Source organism: Balaenoptera ricei, chromosome X, assembly GCF_028023285.1.
Source record: "Balaenoptera ricei isolate mBalRic1 chromosome X, mBalRic1.hap2, whole genome shotgun sequence".
Taxonomy (NCBI): Eukaryota; Metazoa; Chordata; class Mammalia; order Artiodactyla; family Balaenopteridae; genus Balaenoptera; species Balaenoptera ricei.
The window spans coordinates 64,955,059-64,973,233 of NC_082660.1; the positions used below are offsets into that span (position 1 = coordinate 64,955,059).

Here is an 18,175-nt window from a genome sequence, read left to right on the forward strand (position 1 = left end):
TTTTGCCCATCATATGTGTTGCAAGTATTTTTCCTAGTTTGTTTGAACTTTGATTTTGTTTACAGTATATTTTTCTTCTCAGAAGCTTTTATTAAAAAGCTTTATCCCATGAATGTTTCTAGTACTTTCCATTTCTTTTCTTGCATTTAAATCTTTGATCTATTGACAAATATTTTAATTCACAGAACTCTAACTTTAAAATTAAAAAGGACTATATGATTCAGATCATCAGATTACAAACTCCTCCTGATCCGTGCCTCTGTCAAAACAGCAACCACAGCACAGGGCAGCATCAGCAGCAAAGGGTCTTTCTTGTAGCAGTAATGACCTACCTTAACTTCTTGGATAGAGAGGAAAAAAGAAAAGAGAGGTAGTAATATTGGACATCAGCTTCATAGCTTTATCTTGTCACCTCTCTGTGCCAAGGTGCTTGAACAGAGATTGAGAGAAGGCAGTAGGTGTGAAACTGGTTTTGTCCATCTCTTAGGCTTGTGCCACAGCTAACTAGTCACTATACCATATAAATGCCACACGTCTACCATTTGTCCCTTTGCTCATGATATTCTGTTTACACAGCTTTCTCCACATCTTGAAATCCTAACTGTTCTTTCAAGGCCCAGCTCAAATGCTATCTCCTCTTATGATGCTCTCATTGATTCCCCTCTTCGGTGCTTCACAGAATTTTATTTTTCTTGCTCTTGTGAACTTCTTTTTCACTTGTACCATAGATAAATCTTTACCTGAATTTGAAGGAATCTTATTTACATTTGTAAGTCCCCAAAAGTATCTCACATAGCCCCTAAAAGTATCTCACATACTAATGTGAATGGTATTAAACAATATTGAATAGTAGGTGTTCAATAACTATTTATTGAATGATCTTAAACAACCCTGTTAACCACAGGAGAGGGACCTGTCTCTTGAAGCAAAGCCATACATGTAGGACCTCTGGTTCCTGCCCCTTCTATGGAGCCAAGGTGTTGCTTGTAGAACAGAGGATGCGGAGGTGAGACACACAGGTTAAATGAAGTAGGGCTTGGGTAAGGCCAAAGATGGCAGTGCTGTATACAGCACACTAAAATATGCAGAGCTCGAGAAATGAGGCTGACTCAGTGTTCTACTCCACAGACTGACTTGCACTCACCTAAAATTTAGCCTTTCTCTCCCTTATTTTTAAAAACAATATTGAGATATAATTCACATACCATGCAATTCACCCATTTCAAGTATATAATTCAATGGTTTTTAGGGTTTGCAGAGTTCTGCAACCATCACCAGTCAATTTTAGAACATTTTCATCACTCCCCAAAGAAACCCTGTATCTGTAGCATCACTCCCCATTTCCCTTCAACATTTGTCCCATTGTTCCCCTACCCCACCTCCTGCCGAGCAATCACTAATCTTCTTTATGTCTCTATAGATTTGCCTTAATAGATATTCATATAAATGCAATCATACAATATGTGACATATCATGTCTGGGTTCTTTCACTTAGCATAATGTTTTCAAGGTTCACCCATGTTGTAGCACATATCAGTACTTCATTTCTTTTTATTGCTAAAAAATATTCCATTGTACAGATATATCACATTTTATTTATCCAATGAGTAGTTAGTTGATGGACATTTAGGTTGCTTCCATTTTTTTTGGCTATTATAAACAATGCTGCTATGAACATTCCTGTATGTGCACAAGCTTTTGAGTGAACATGTTTTCATTTCTCTTGAGTATATACCTAAGAGTGAAACTGCTAGATCATATGGTAACTCTGTTTAACCTTGTGAGAACTGCCAGAGTGTTTTACAAAGTGGCTGTACTATTTTACATTCCCATCAGCAGTGTATGAAGCTTCCAATTTCTCCATATCCTCAGAAACACTTGTTATTTTGTTTTTTTGATTATAGCCATCCCAGAGAGTGTGACATGGTATCTCATTATGGTTTGCATCTGCATTTCCCTAGTGACTTATGATGTTTAGCATTTTTTCATGTACTTATTGGCCACGTGAATATCTTTGGAGAAATGTCAATTCATATTCTTGGCCCATTTCAAATTAGGTTATTTTTTTATTATTGAGTTGTGAGAGCTCTTTATATACTCTAGATACAAGTTTCTTATCAGATATAAGATTTGCAAATATTTTCTATCATATTGTGGGTTGTTTTTTTACTGTCTTACAGGGGTCCTTTGAAGCACAAAAGTTGATAAACAAAAGTTTATCTTAAGTTGATAAATTCCAATTTATTTTTTCTTTAGTTGCTTATGCTTTTGGTGTCATATCTAACAGGGCCTTGTCTAACCCAAGGTCAGGAAGGTTTACTCCTGTATTTTCCTCTAAGTGTTTGTTATAAACTCGAATTTGTTCCCCCAAAATTCACATGTTGAAGCCCTAACCCCCCAATGTGACTGTATTTGGAGATAAGGCCTTTAAAGAGGCAATTCAGTTTAAATGAGGTCATAAGGGTGGCGCCCTTATACAATAGGGACTGGTATCCTTATTACAAGAGACATCAGGAATGCACACACACAGAGAAAAGGCCATATGAAGACAGGCGAGAGGGTTCATCTGAAACCAGCCCTGCTGACGCCTTGATCTTGGACTTCTACCCTCCAGAACTTTGACAAAATAAATTTCTGCTGTTTAAGCCACCCATTCTGCAGTATTCTGTTATAGAAGACTTAGAGGATTAAGAGCTTTTTACAGTTTTCCTTCTTACATTTAAGTCTATGATTCATTTTGAGTTAGTTTTTGTCTGTGTTGGAGGAAGAAGTCCAATTTCATTCTTTGCATGTGGATATCTGGTTTTCCCAGCATCATTTGTTGAGAAGACCATTCTTTCCCCATTGAATTATCTTGGCACCCTTGTCAAAAATCAACTAACCATAATGTGATGGTTTATTTCTTGACTCTCAATTCTATTATGTTATTCTATATGTCTATCCTTATGCCAGCATCACAGTATTTGGAAGTAAGTTTTGAAATCAGAAGGTGTGAGTCCTCCAACTTTGTTCTTTTTCTAAGTTGTTTTGGCCATTCTGGGTCCTTTGGATTTTCATATACATTTTAGTAACAGCTTGTCAATTTCTGCGAAGAAGACAGCTGGGATTTTCACAGGAATTGCATTGAATTTATAGATCAGTTTGGGGAATGTTGCTATCTTAACAGTAAGTCTTCTGATCCATGAACACAGGATGTCTTTCTAATTTAACATTTCTGATTCTCTTCATTTGTTCCTGTGGATTTGAGTTACCATTTGGTATCATTTCCTTAATTCAATATATCTTTGCTCCCACCCACGTCCTTAGTTCTAATATTATCAAATATATTTACATTTTTATATGCTATAAGCCCAATAATACAAGTATATTGTTTTATACAATTGATTTTTAGGTCAGTTTAGAAAGAAGAAATATGCAGTTATATCATATTTTATAATGATTTTTACCAGTGGTCTCTTTTTTTGTGTGTGAGGATTCCAATTACTGTCTGCGGTCCTCTGATTTTAGTATAAAGAACTTCTTTTAGTATTTCTTGTAAGGTAGGTCTATTAGCAACAAATTCTCTCACTCTTTGTTTATCTGGGAATGTCTTCATCTCACTTCATTTCTGAGAGATAGTTTTGCTGGATATAAGATTCTTGGTTGACAGGTCCTTTTTTCAGCCCTTTGAATATATCATTCCACTGCCTTCTGGCCTCCACTTTTTTTCTGATGAGAAGTCAGTTGATAATCTTATTTGGGTTCCCTTATACATAACAAGTCATTTTTCTCATAGTGCTTTCAAGATGTTTGTTTTTGGCTTTTAACATTTTTACTATGATGTTTCTGGGTATGAATCTCTGTTTATCCTACCTGGAGATCTTTGAGCTTCTTAGATATGTAGATTAATGTTTTTCATCAAATTTGGGATGTTTTTAGCCATTATTTCTTTAAAAATATTTTCTGCTCCTTACTCTCCTCTGGTGCTCTTATTACACGAGTTGGTGTCCTACATTTCTCTGGGGTTTTATTCATTTTTCTTTATTATCTTTTCTTGTTCTTCAGACTGCATAATCTGTTGATCTATCTTCAAGTATGCTGATCTTCCCCTCTGCCAGCTCAAATCTATGAGTCTCCCTAGTGAATCTTTCATTTTCAACTTTCCATTTGCTTCATTTTTATCTCTTTAGTGATATTCTCTATTCGACGAAATACAATCATCATATATTCCTTTACTTCTTTAAGCATGGTGTCCTTTAGCTTTCTGGACACTTTTATAGTAACTGCTTTGAAGTCTTTGTTTCCTAAGTTCAACATATGCTTCCTCTCAAAGGCAGCTTCTGTTACCCACTTTTTTTCTTGTGTTGGCTCAGGCTTTCCTGTTTCTTTGCACGCCTCATAAATTTTTGCTGAAAACTGGATATTATAGATAATATGTTGTAGGAATTTATAGATATTGATACCCTCCCCTATGGGACTTGTTTTTTGTTTACCTGTTTATTTGTTTAGTGACTTGGATTATTTTGGTGAAATTTATTTTCCCCATAGTATGCAGCCTCTGAAGTTGTTCTTCAGAGGGTGCTGCGTTGGACGTGTACACTGTCACCCCAAGAAGACAGTGGTTTTAGCTTTAGTGACTGTCTCTTTCTGTGATCCATTAAATATCTGCCTCTGTTGGTAACTTTCCCAGATGTTAATCTCCACTAATTGCCAGCTGATTGTTCTATTATATTGTACAATGCCCCAAGGCATAAATTGCTCCACAATCTCATTCAATTAAATTCAGGCCCCAGGGCTTCCCTGGTGGCGCAGTGGTTGAGAATCTGCCTGTTAATACAGGGGACACGGGTTCGAGCCCTGGTCTGGGAAGATCCCCCATGCCACGGAGCAACTGGGCCTGTGAGCCACAACTGCTGAGCCTGTGCGTCTGGAGCCTGTGCCCCGCAATGGGAGGGGCCACGATAGTGAGAGGCCCGCGCACTGCGATGAAGAGCGGCCCCCACTTGCCGCAACTGGAGAAAGCCCTCGCACGAAACAAAGACCCAACACAGCTAAATAAATAAATAAATAAATAAAGTAGCTATTAATAAAAAAAAAATTCAGGCCCCATTTCAGGTGGTCTTTGATGCCAGTCTTTGAAATTTGTTCTAACCCTAGGAGGGCTGTTTTTAGCTCTCTCTTTCCTTGGTTCTCTGTTAAGACTTCTAGCTAGTGTATGGGTTAGCTTGCTGCTCTTATTATTGAGTTATCAGCCTCCTCTCAATTTCTTAGAACCAAAATCTTCAATTGTTTTTGAGTGCCCTTAGGCTCGAACTTTCCCACACTCTGTTCCAGATAAAGTCAGTTCTCTTGGGAGGAGCTATGGAGCTTTCTGTTCTTATGGCCAGCCCCATCATCCATGCTACTAGAAAGGTGGGCCAGGCCTATTATTCTTGGTCTGCTCTGCCTGGGATTAAGCTTCCACTCCATGAGTGGGACTGGGGGGTAGGAAGGGAGTTCCAAACCTCTTAATTATTCTTGGCTAGACTAGAACTTCTGCAACACAGAGCTGGGGATGGTGAGAAATGCTGGCAACGTACCTCTCTCAGGGAGATATCATAGCCCTAGACTGGGAGCTGGGGGGAGAGGGAGCCTTGTACTCCTGGCTACAACCACTCCAAGTAGTGCTTCTGTCATGGTGACCTTGCGGCAGGGGAGGGAATAGGTTGTGGCCCAAATGCCATATTCTCTCACTGTTAAGATTTAGATTTCCTTGAATAAATGTTTTTCCACTTGCTGTGTGCCCTTAGGACAATTTCCAGTGACTTTAAATGGTTGGTTTTATAAAATTAAATTTCACCATTTATGGCTATTTTGCTGGGGAGAGGGTCTGTGGAGCTTCTCTGCCACTATCCTGTAAGTTACAATCAGCTTCTGTCTAAGCCTCTCTTAACCAAGGTTGAAATTTTTAAGAATTCAAAAATGTTCAGAGAATTGCTAAATTTTCCATCAAGATCTTTCACATTCTACCTCTCAATTATCTCTCACAGCTATCCTTTTCATCGTCAAGGCAACTGCCTTACATAAGTTCTGCATCATTTCTTGCCTAAAGTATTTTACTAAACTTTTAACTCCCCCATCCAATCTATCCTCCTGCTATTGGAGTGAATCATTTGAAACTTTCTTGATTATTTATCTTGAGTGGCTCTCTACTGACTATAGACTAAACTCCAAACTACTTAGCATGGTACACAAGCCCTTAAACATAAGTTAGTCCCAACTCTCCAGCTCCATCTTTTGCCATTTTTCCAGATCTACTGAATATCTTACACTCTAACCATAGAAGATACCTAGCCTTACTTTGGTGGCCAGTATCTTTCAAACTTCTGTGCTATAGTCATGCTATTCCCTTCCCTTTTCTGACTTGTGAATTTCTACTTATTCTAACTTATTCCTCAAAGGCCTGATCAAATATCAACCCTATTCCAAGTACCTATCAAAGTCAGCTCATGGGGTTGAAAATCAAATGTTAAGTCAGGAATCAACAAACTTTTGTTGAATGAATGAATATGTCTCTTATAAGCCTCTTTAGTATATTTCCGCTTCCCTTTTCCCAAATGAAAAACCACAAGGGATATTTAGACACTGCGTTGTAGAAAAGCACTCTAGAGTTGGTATTAGAAGAATATTAGAAATGGAGTTATAGTTGCCATTCTATTTAAACAAATAAAACCTAAAAAATATATTTATTCAGGGAGGAACCTCCCCTCCAAAAGAAAGAAGTATGTGAGTAGACATTATAATTTTAAGAAAAGGTTATTCAGCCTCTGGGATGTGTGTTGTTCTAGAGGAAAGAAAAAAAGGGAGGCTTTATCACCAAGTATTTATTTCTGCAAGAAAAGGAGAAGAGTATTCTGGGGTAATTCTGACCCTGAATGCCTTTAGTACCAAGGAGCTCTGTAATCAGATAGAAAGATAAAGAAATTGAAATGTCAAAAATGTGGTATTGTGAGAAGTATATGTATCTACTCAGGAAGATCTGGCAAAGTCCTGTTTAATTTATAAACTGAATGTAATCAGATTCACAGTCCTCCCCAATTTAGGAGAAATAAAAGGGAATTACGCTGGTTCTTATAATTTCCTTTTCAGGTGAAACATCTAAAGCAATTAACAAAATCATCTGAAAAGGGTGTGTTATTCAATAATAAAAAACACTGAATTCTGATTCCTAAGTTAATTCCCTTAATATAATTTAGATGCCTGTAAACAGATGCCTTGTTTATAATATACTCATAAAGAGTAGTACAAAGTAGGTGATGTTGACACTAACTATAGGCTTGTCAGTGCATAGTATGGGAATAAGCAATAGTCCTTCTTTCCCATGTTATAGCATCTGAGGATTAATAAAAGGTAAAAATACCTGTCTAAAGAAAATCTACCCCAGATTTCCCAGTTCTCAATTAAAAATATATATTACTTAGTACTCCAGACTTGTTTCTCAATGTAAAAGAACACTAACTACCTTAGCGAGTTGTTTCTCTGTATAAAATTTGCAAAATATTATGTTTCCAATGTGTATCTTTAAGTAATGTAAACAGCTATGTTGTTTGCTGGCCAACACCTTTGGAGAAGCCACGTGTGCCAGGGCAAGTGCTCCACACTGCAGTGGTTCCCAGTACTTCTGTCCTTGTACTGACCTGAGGCAGTCATTTGCGCTAGGAAGAGCAGGTACAGAGAGGTAGCATCCAGCTGCAGGTGTCCCCACTGATCATCACCCACTACAGTGGCACAGGTTTTGGTGTTGTACTTGGCATGGAGGCTATCCTTGGTACTCTGACTATACTTGAAGGATTCTACTTTATCCACCTGAAGAAAACAAAAACAGTAAAAGAAGGCTATGCAGAAAAATCAACCCATATGCCATACTTTGGTAGTAATCTGATACATATCATTCCATTTGGTCTTCAGGCAATTGTGAGTATTTAAAATGCAGTTACCTCTTTTTCCCTACACTTATACAATTAGGAAAGTCTGCTCTTGCTGTTTTTCAATTTAAGCAATTTAATTAGAAAATAATATCCATCAAAACCAGCTATTTCCTATTCATTACCTCTCTTTCACTCTTCAGATGGTTGTTTTCCCACTTTGTAGATAAAAACTGAGGTGTGGAGAGGTGACAACAGCTTAGTAAGAGATAATTGAGTTGTTAAAAAAGATACATTTGTTCCTGAAACAGAGGTAGGAATTTTGAGGGAAGAGGCTATATTTTGAAGGAGTAATGAAAGGAGCTAGGGAGAGACCCATGGAGTGACAAAGAAAAGATGTGAAAGAAAGCTGAAACCAAGGTCAGAAATGAAACACTGTGCAAGGGACAAATGAAAGACTTATTTCCTGAAACTTCAATTTGATTATGTGTGCATCTGCTATACGATAGTAACTATCATAACTTTAAATATGGTTCAAGAAATTAGTGACTTTAAACCTATTTGATAAGGTGGAAAATGCAAATATCTAAAATACAAAAAAATTAAAAAGTAGCAAAGAAGGAAAAAAAAATGATGGCTGTGAGATAGTCCCTACCGGACTAGAGATCACTGATCAAGTTCAGAAGTCTAGAGTTGATTTCTTTTTACTTTAGACTTGTTGTGTGCCTCAGGATGGTCACTTTATTAATCTGGGCCTCGATTTCTCCTTCTAATAAAATGTAATCTTGGGCTCAAAAATCAATTCTGAGTCAAAGTGCACAACATGTGTAAAGATCTCCTAGGATAAAAGTAAAATACTTTTTCTTTTAGTAAAACACTTTTGAATGGAAAAAATATCATAAACAAACCCAAAAGGTAAACCAGAGACAGCTAAAAAATATTTGTAGTACATGTGACAAAGGATTAATATCCATCATGGACAGGAACTCCTCAAATAGGCAAGAAAGGGACAGCCCAAGAGAAAAAGAGGCAAAGGACCTAACAGGCAATTAATAGAAGAGGAAATACAAATTTTCAACCCACACATGAAAGGATGCTCAACTTCACTCAAGATCAGGAAAATGCATATTAATGCTAGAAGATGTAAGTCCTTGGCCCCTTATCTCCAACCCTAAAATGTAAAACACTTCCAAAAGGTTTTTCCCCCTAAGTTTTGTACCAAAATTCATTTGGTGGCAGCACCTGATTCAAACTGACTTGGGGCTATTTGTAGTTTTTATTTATTCCACTTATTGTAAAACTGCATGTTTTCCTGTAGAGCGATTAATGTTTTCGATGATAGAGCGATGTCTGGACTTGCTGAGGGCATAACATATGGTATGTGCACTGCACTACCTTTTAAAATCTGAAAAATTCTGAATTATAAAATTTATCTGGTCCCAAGGGTTTCAGAGGAGAACTTATAGACCTGTATCATCTTCTACTCAATATACATAATTGCATGTACAGTAATGATGAAGTATATAAAAAAATCATTTGTAGAGGGGGGAGAAAGACTGGAAGGTAATACTTCAGTGGTAACTGGGTGGTGAGATCTTGGTTGACATTTCCCTCCTCAATTCTACAGATTTTCTAAAATTAGTATGTACTATTTGTGAAACTGAAAAAAATAAAAGCCATATATATATATATATATATATATATATATATATTACAATGTGGTTTTATTGGAGAGGGTTCTGTTAACAATGCCATACCTGTCTGATCATGCAGTGCAGCAGTCCCCTCATCAGCTTCACTACACTCTGCAGAAATAAATGGAAACAAGCTGTTATAAACATCACTAGATGCAGGAACACTTACTCAGCAACTGCAGTTGGTACATGATCTTTTGAGAACAAGTAACCTTATCCTGGGTTCCTATTTACATGGCATTTACTTTATAGGTACACAGAAGAGAAGACTGCAGCTAAAAGTGGAACTGAAAGCTGCAGTTGGTGACTCCTTCAAGTTAAAAAAAAAATCCAAGCTCCAACAGGTTTATGTAAAACTAAGGCAACTATCCTATTAGAGGACATTCCACCTGGAAAAAAATGGGCAAGTCAGCTCAAAAATCATAAAGCTATGAGAATATTTAAAATATATCCTATGTCCTAGAAAAGCCAGCATCATCACTTTTATTTTTTTCTAAACTAGCCAAGACTTATCTTCAAGAGTCCACAGAAATATTTATCTGGACATTTTCCCTAAAGAATAAATGAACTTCAATTCAGAATAATTGTAAAGGGGAATTGTTAGTGCAACTCAACCCTCTTTCCCTGAAAAAAAAAAAAGCCACAAACTTAAGTCTCAAGTCATCACTATTTCCCTTACTAGGACTTGACAATTTCTAAGTAGTTAGTTTTCTAGTCATAACACTCCAAAATTTTGATTACCAATTTTTAACAATGTACTATATTAGTTAGTATAATGCATACAGTAATAATATAATAAGTATATTTAATTATAATATAGTATAATAACAGTATACTTGTTATACTACATGACACTAGAAGGGCCCGTCAACACTGGCATGGGTAGGCAGTATGTTTTGGAAGAATATAGCACCAAACAGCTTCTCCATTTCTCTAAGCTTTCTGTTTCACATTCCAGAAGAAATACAGCCAGGTTACTCCAGGGAATGCTGCCTCAGAGGTGGCTTCAGGACACCTCTGAAAACTAATCTACTTGGGAGCTGCACCATTCTGTTATTCCTTCAAAATATTCAAATGGGACTACAAGCAGTAGGCAGGACAAGGATAAGCACCTATTAAATTATGTTCTAATGCTTTATGAAATCTTTTACTGAGGGAAAAATAAAGTGTTTCCTTGGGAGAGTTCCTTTCCTTAAGTAATTTCTGTCTACAGATGGTCCCCTCCCCTTACAGATCAAGGGAAGAAATAAAGAGAGAGTGAGAGTGAGAGACAGAACAAACAGGCAGTGCAGGATCTTGTCACCTTTTAAAGCATGAAGCATTTGTTATAAAGTAATGAAACTGACTGCAACTCCTACAAGAAAATCTCTATCACTACTCTGATCCTAATGAAAGAGACCATCCTTTAATATACTATTACAGACAGCATTAAACACAGCCTTCTTACTCTATGGGGTGACTTTATTCAATTCTGAATTCTCTTCTACATGCCACCACATACTCACAGATTTCTATCCCATCCTTTCAACTCTCTTTACCACCCAGCCCTGCTACTACCATCTACATTTTCTTTAAACAGCAAACCTGGGAGATTATAGACGCAGTGGAGGAGTCCTGATTTCCATCCATTTTTGTCCTCTTGGAATGGCCACTGTCAGCCATTTCTGTCCTCAAGTTCCAAATTCCAAGTCAGGATAAAATGAATAGGAAGCATGGAGAGGTAAGAATGAAGGGAAGTATCTGTAGTTTGTATTCCCCCAAACTGCCCATTTCCTGATTCAGGTGCACTAGTTGGCATTAATTATACATGTTTATACATACACCAGGGCTTCTAACCACACCAAGTGATACCCTCTTCTAATCTATCTTTTTTTTGAGGATATGGATCTATGTGTTTGTGAACTGACTATATAAGGATATATAACTATTTATACACAACAATAGCCATGTAAGTATTAATACCTGTCTCTCTCTCCAGGTATATTTACAATCAGATACATATGAGCGTCTAACATATGCAAAGCACTCTACCAGGCTTTGTAAAACATAAAGAAAAGGGAGACAGAACAGATATGTTTTTTAAAAACACTAAACTACAAAAAAAGGAAAGAAAGAATGAAAAAAAACCCCACTAAACTACAAATACAGTCTACTTAACAATTCCTGGTTATCCTTTAAAACCCAACTCCTCTATGAATCCTTCCTTGTCCTGTTCAAGGGAAATTAGACTTTCCTGCCTGTGTGTTCCCACAGAACTTTGTATTTATCTCCTAAATATGGTACCTACAGTATCTGTCTTAATGCATTGTAACTATGTTTATATGTATCTGTCTCCCCTATCACCCTATGAACTCCTTAAGAAAAAGGGGCAGAGACCAGATTCAGAAATAGACCTTTAAGTCAATGGACTAAGCAGATTGTGTTTTTAAAAATATATATTCCATGTCTGCAAGTAACTCTCAAATGGCTTACCAAAAAACCTGTGCGCCTCGGGGGGAACATGTTTATAGAGAGGATGCAAGTATGACAAAATGTTAACAACTAGTGAACCTAGATAAAGAGTACATGCAAATATGTTCATTTTACTATTCCTAAAAGTTTTCTGTAAATTTAAAATTTAAAAAAATTAAAAGTTGAGGTTTAAATATAAACATTTTGTCCCATTTTATTTTTTATATCTATTGTAGGGCTTGGCACATAACAATTACACAAAATTTGCTAAATGAAAAACTGAACATGTTGAATGGCATAGACCATAAGTAATCTAGAAGTTCCAATAAAGCAGTCCTGAGAAAGAAGTGATCACTGTGAAATTGAGAGGTCTATGAGCACAGGAACCACAGAAAAAGTGGGATTGACGGCAGGCTTCACAGGTGGAAGAAACAGCTCATAAAATGATTTGCAGGTGGGAATGTCTATGGCTTCCATGGAGGAGGAAATATTCAAAAAGACTGAATCTGAAGTCATAAGACCCAGGTAGTATTCATGACACCACCAAATTCCAACTTCATCTCCTTCTGTCAATCCCTTCACCTGTAAATTGGGGAAAATAATACCTAATTCACAGGGTGTTACAGGAATAAAATACTAGTAATTATGGGAAAGTATACATTACAATGAAAAGTCTTTACACAAATGTCAGGTATTTCTATCAAGGTACTGTTAGAGAAGTAATGAAGACACCAACCTGGTTGGAACTGGGGGTAGAATGCAGGGGACCAGCATGATATAATATTGAAAAAGCAGCCTAGGACCAAACCCTAAAGAGCCTTGCCTACCAATCCAAAACATTTGGATTTTACTTGTAGGGAAATGAGAACTACAAAAAGATTGCTGAGAATGAAAATACATAATTTAAGTGTTGTTTTCACTTAAAGTCTAAACCCTTTCACTAAGTGATCAGGGTTTAGACTAGGGTTGAGGCAGAAGGGAATAGAAAGGAGGGGATGGATTCGAGAAAAATTGTAAGAATTAACAGACTTTGGTCTGCATGTATCAAAAGGCAAAAGGAACAAGTCAAAAATCACCATAAGGGCAGCACTTTTCAAACACTGTTTTATAGAACACTAGTCCAGGAAATTCTGGGAAGGCTGTAAAATCCACCCCCATCTTAGATTCAAAATGCACATCAGTATATCAAAAGCTCTGAGAAATTACAGAGTAAGAAACCTGCTGTTTAACATAGCTCCAAACTTAGTTGATCTAGTATTCCATGGAACACACTATGGGAAATGTTCTAAGTAATGTTACCCAGGTGACTAGTAGAATGAGGACACCAGTAAGAAAAAAAGGGACATTTGGTGAGTTGCTGTTGTTTAGTAGTCTATTTTGTTTGTTTTTAGTAGGGAAGGTGGGGTTTCAGACCTGCTGATTTTGAGGAGATTTTCAGACCTGCCATTCCATTTTGAGTTGAGGTGCAACTGATCAGAAGACAAATGAAAATCTGGGTTTGAAACTGAAGTGAGGTCAGAGTTAAAGATGAAGTTTTGGAAGTCATTCTCATAAAGGTAATAGTTAAAGACACGAGAAAAGATGAGAGACTACACAAGGAGAACAAAACTGAGGAAGAAGTAGAACTGGGGGCAGCCAAAGAGCTATCTCTATTTGTGTGTCTATTTATTTTTATGGGTGTGAGTTTTTATCTGTGTGACTAAGAGAAAGGGCATTTGTAAAAACATGTATGTGCATACTTCTATTCTCAACCTAGGATAGAACAGTCACTTAAACCCTTGTCCCCTCTTCATCCAGAATTCTCTTTAGTTCTCTGACATTATTTCTCAGAGAGAAATCTAGGTGAGAGTTGGAAGGAAGGGTAGAAATGATTAACAGTCAATGGTTTGGGAAAATCTACACAGTAATGGAAAGCTCACAGTAGGTAGGAATTTAATCTATGAATTTATTCTATTTGATTTCACCTATGCTCACTTATTAGCCATAGATCAGTGATTATCTCTGGCTGCACTTTAGAATTACCAGAGCAGTTGTTTTGTTTTGTTTTTTGTTTTAAATATTGATGCCCCTGGGGCTCCACTTACAGAGATTTATCTAAATTGTTCTAGGGTGAGGTCCAGTAAGGGTATTTCTTAAAAGCTTCTCAAATCATTCCAAAGCACAGCCAGAGTTTAGAACCATTCGTGTAGAGTGGGGACAAATCTAGCTCACGGTGTGTTTTTGTAAATAGAACTTACTGATTAAAAAAAAAAAAAGAACTTACTGGAACATAACCACGCTCATTCATTTATGTATCGTCTCTGGCTGCTTTTACGTAGTAGCGGAAGACCTGAGTAGTTGCGTAGAGATCACACATAACCCACAGTGTCAAAAATATTTACAATCTGGCCTTTACAGAGATGGTTCTCTGATCCCTAGTCTGAATTAACTGAGTCAAATTTGAGAAGAAAATTAATGAGACTTAATAATACAATCTGTTTTAATTTATAATGAAAGTTGGTAGAAATTTTAGAATTCCCAGAGAAATGTGTTTTTTTTTTTAAGATGTTTCCTATTGCCATAATGTTTTTGAGACATCCCAAGGTTATTACTGAGGTGGTATGGAAAATATTTTTGTGCTGTGTGAAAAATTATTTAACGAAACATTAAAATTTTAGAATGAACAATTTTATGTTCATTTTTCTCCTCTTCCTCTGTTACATTCTTTCTTCCTGGGCCACATAAGGAAAAATGTCAACTCTGCAGAATGATTGATCAACAAGGAGACACAGATTTCTTCTAACAGTGTTGAAAAAGAAATTTGTCAAATCGTACTGGGTATAAAATCTTGGGTATTGTTCCACCAATATCAATTTCTAGCAAAACAAAACAAACAAAATACTGAGATCAAAATAGCAAAACATTAGAGTAGGACATAGGATAAGGGAGGGGAGTAAGATTACAGATGATTTTTTTTAACACTCCTCTATATTTTCCAAATTCTCACAATGGTTATGTATGTTTTCTATAAGTCACAAAAATATTGATCTGTACTTCCTGGGCTAGAGCTAAAACTCCAACAATTTTTTCTGGTGGACCTAAGTACCTCTTAATTATGGCTTGAGGGAATAAGAAATACCTGCTGTTGCAGAGGACAACACAGTGAAACTTCCCTGCTGCCGAGGACTATAACCCCACGATATGTTGGTGTCCTTAAAAATAACCAAATCTCAATATTCTGATTGATAGATGAAGACTGGAGTTCAGATTGCCTAAGCTGAGGGAGACCACTTGAGAAAATGGCTGGTGTGGAGAGAATCTTTTCCACTAATGGAAAAGAATTCACATACACCTTACAACTGACAGCAGAGTACCTTAACATTAAGAGTCTCATGTAGCCCAGAACGTTATTTTCTTGGTCATTCAAGAGGACGTAGCATCCTGTGTCTAAACAGTTCTATAGAGGATACTTCTTTACTGAGGGGAGGGCCTTAAAAGTTGGCTTAAAGGCATCTGTTGACTCTGACCTTATTTTGCCCCAAGGGGTGAGGGTGGGTATGGGGGGGGGCAGGGAGGACACACAACAGACTCTGAAACAGCAGCCTAGGTATAATAATCAACAAATAATGTCTTTTACTTGTGTCTAGTTGGGAAAGTCTGCTAATTTTTATCAGTTACCCTCATATAAATACCACCTATCATTTTCAAAAAAGAAGTAAAATGGTAGATACCTGCCTCCGAAAATTCTTCTCAATGAGAATAAATATGCTGGAGACTACAAAATACATTTACTTGGAAAGAGGATTACAACTTTTAGCAAAGATCTGAGGATAGGATTTCCACTGTAACAGAACAGACTGTGCCCTCTCCCCCTGAATCAGCAAGTTTCATGTTTCCACTGCAAAAAAAAACTCCGTACAATACAGGAAAGCTTTATGGAATGCAATTTCAGCAAGGTGAAGAAAGAGTGAGAGAGGCAAAACATACCTGTCTTAGCTCCTGTGGACTACATTTCCTTCCTCCTCCCCCCAGTTCCAGAGCTTTGTATTTTTATTGAGTACCTGCTCCAGTTCATAGGCCTTTGCCTTATCCTCATCCCGGTCTGCATTCTTCCGGTAGGCCAGCCCCAAACCCCACACAGCCAAGATGCTGTACACATTATCCCGGACCCAGGCATCTTTCTGATCATAGCTGGCTGGAAGCAAGCCCGTCACTGGATTCTGTAAGGACAAGAAAAAGGGGACAGGCAGGTAACCATAGGGTGTTAATATGAGGAAACAGAATCTATCAAATGGGTACTGAGGGACTTTGGTCTTTCTTCTATGTCCCCACTCCTGAGTTTTATAATCTCCTCTTCTGACCAAGTGCAAGCAAACGCTATCTTGAATAAAGGGAAAGAGCTGGCTGACGCCTTACAAGTCTGAAATGTGGGAATTCTTAAAAGAAAGGAGGTGTTTTAGAAAGAATGAGCTACCAACGAAAAATCAGCATTAAAAGATTAGAAAAACTATAATGAACAGTATATACACGGTACTTCAGATCTTCACAACAGTCTAGTATTACGATGGCTAAAAGTTCTCCTACCTCTTTTTCCTTCAGAGGAGGGGAAGTAGCCGACTCCCAAGCCTGGGGAGGGGGCCGGGGGCGGTGTCGATAAACAAGCTTCGACACATCTTACAACTCTGGCCCCTGGAACCCAGCAGTGGTTTGGGGGACGCGGAGGGTTGGGAGGGGGGACTCAGAAGCTCTGACTCAGAACTCGTGGCTAAGGGTGACTGACTCTGGTTCTGTTCCTGGCCCAACACCTTTCTTCAGGGTCCTTTACGGCCTCCCCAGCTAGGGGGCGGGAGAACCTGCAATACACCCCCGCCACACACACGGGTTCTCCCAGGGTCTCCGTCCAGGTTATCACACTGCGCGTCCTCGGTGATCACAAGCGACACCCCATCACTTACCTGATGGCACAGGATGGTCTGATGCACCAGCCTAGCATAGCCGTCAAGCCGGACCCCCGAGTTACTCCGGCTCCTCATCGCGCTCCGTTTCCAATCCCCTCAGAGAGACGGCCGCAGTACCACAGGGGCCCACGATTTTCCAAGAAAGGAGGCTCCAACGTAGCCCAACCCTCGCTGTGGGAAACCCGAGTACCAGGCCCGGGCACAGTCCTACCACCGCTCGGGCCTGGGGCCGGCTGTCCCGGCCAGGGCGGCCTCCGCGGCCACCACAGCCCCGCGCGCGCCCGAGCCTCCCGTGCTCTAGAGACCAGCCGGAGTGCTTCCGGCGCCGCTCGCCGCCTCTCTTAAGCCCGTCCGGCCCCCGCGGGTGGCTCCTGCATCCTCCGCTCCACTCCCGGAGACCGAACACAGCCGCGGCCCAGAGACCCCAGCGCGGCCGCCGGCAGCTGCAAGTCACAGGCCGCGGCGCCGCCTCCACTTACCACGAGACGCAAGCCGGAGGCGGGGCTGGCGCCTCGTGTCCCGGCAGCTGCGCGCGGCGCCTGGGGACTCGCCCCGCCCCCGGCGACCCAGCCCGCCCCGCGGACGAGAATGTGTCACCGTAGGCAATGTGCTATCAGGGGGTTATTTTCGAAACACCTCAAATGACTATTTCAGTTGTCCACACTTGCTGTGGACACAGGATGTTAGGGAGGCTGTTTCTTCTGCCTGACTAGTTTTAGGAACTTACGGTAACTTCAAACCTAAAAGGAAAGAACGATCGTTTGCGTTCAAGGTTTAAAGAATTGGAATTTCCGGGTCTTTATTGTATTTTATCCTTTTGACTCAAAGCTCAGATTCAACTCCTTACTCCGATCCAAACCAAACAAGAAACAACTCCCTAAGGTAAATACTTTATTCCTCAGAAAGTGGCGAATCGGCGCGCTTGGGAAGGAGGGGGCAGTGGTGTGCTTTGAGGAAGCGAGTGCCCCAAGCAGGAACTGGGCTGGGAGGGAGCGGTGCTCAGGACAGCCTTGGCCGGAGAGGAGCTGGAGGAGATTGTATAACGGCTTTGGAAGGCTCCCTCGTGCGTACATAGGTCACAAGGCTGAGGCAACAAAGACTCAGCTGAAAATAAAGGCAGAAAGGGAAGCTAGAAAGGAAACCTGTAGGTAACGCTGATCACTGGCTGCAGAGTAATCGGACCACACCCCGCTAGGTGTCCTGGCCCCAG

The 18,175-nt window shown here is 39.2% G+C and overlaps 1 protein-coding gene across 4 annotated transcripts in view; it reads right to left on the minus strand.

Moving 5' to 3' along the window:
• The window catches only part of PHKA1 (phosphorylase kinase regulatory subunit alpha 1), a 139,147-nt gene extending 121,696 nt beyond the window's left edge, over positions 1 to 17,451 (minus strand). For all 4 annotated transcript variants that reach the window (XM_059910137.1, XM_059910136.1, XM_059910135.1 and 1 more), the window contains exons 1-4: positions 16,963 to 17,451; positions 16,069 to 16,227; positions 9,641 to 9,688; positions 7,656 to 7,824 (exon numbers count right to left, since the gene is read on the minus strand). In XM_059910137.1, the coding sequence (XP_059766120.1) occupies positions 7,656 to 7,824; positions 9,641 to 9,688; positions 16,069 to 16,227; positions 16,963 to 17,040 (454 nt within the window). In that variant the 5' untranslated portion in view covers positions 17,041 to 17,451. The remainder of the gene's footprint in view (positions 1 to 7,655; positions 7,825 to 9,640; positions 9,689 to 16,068; positions 16,228 to 16,962) is intronic.
• Positions 17,452 to 18,175: the final 724 nt, after the last annotated feature.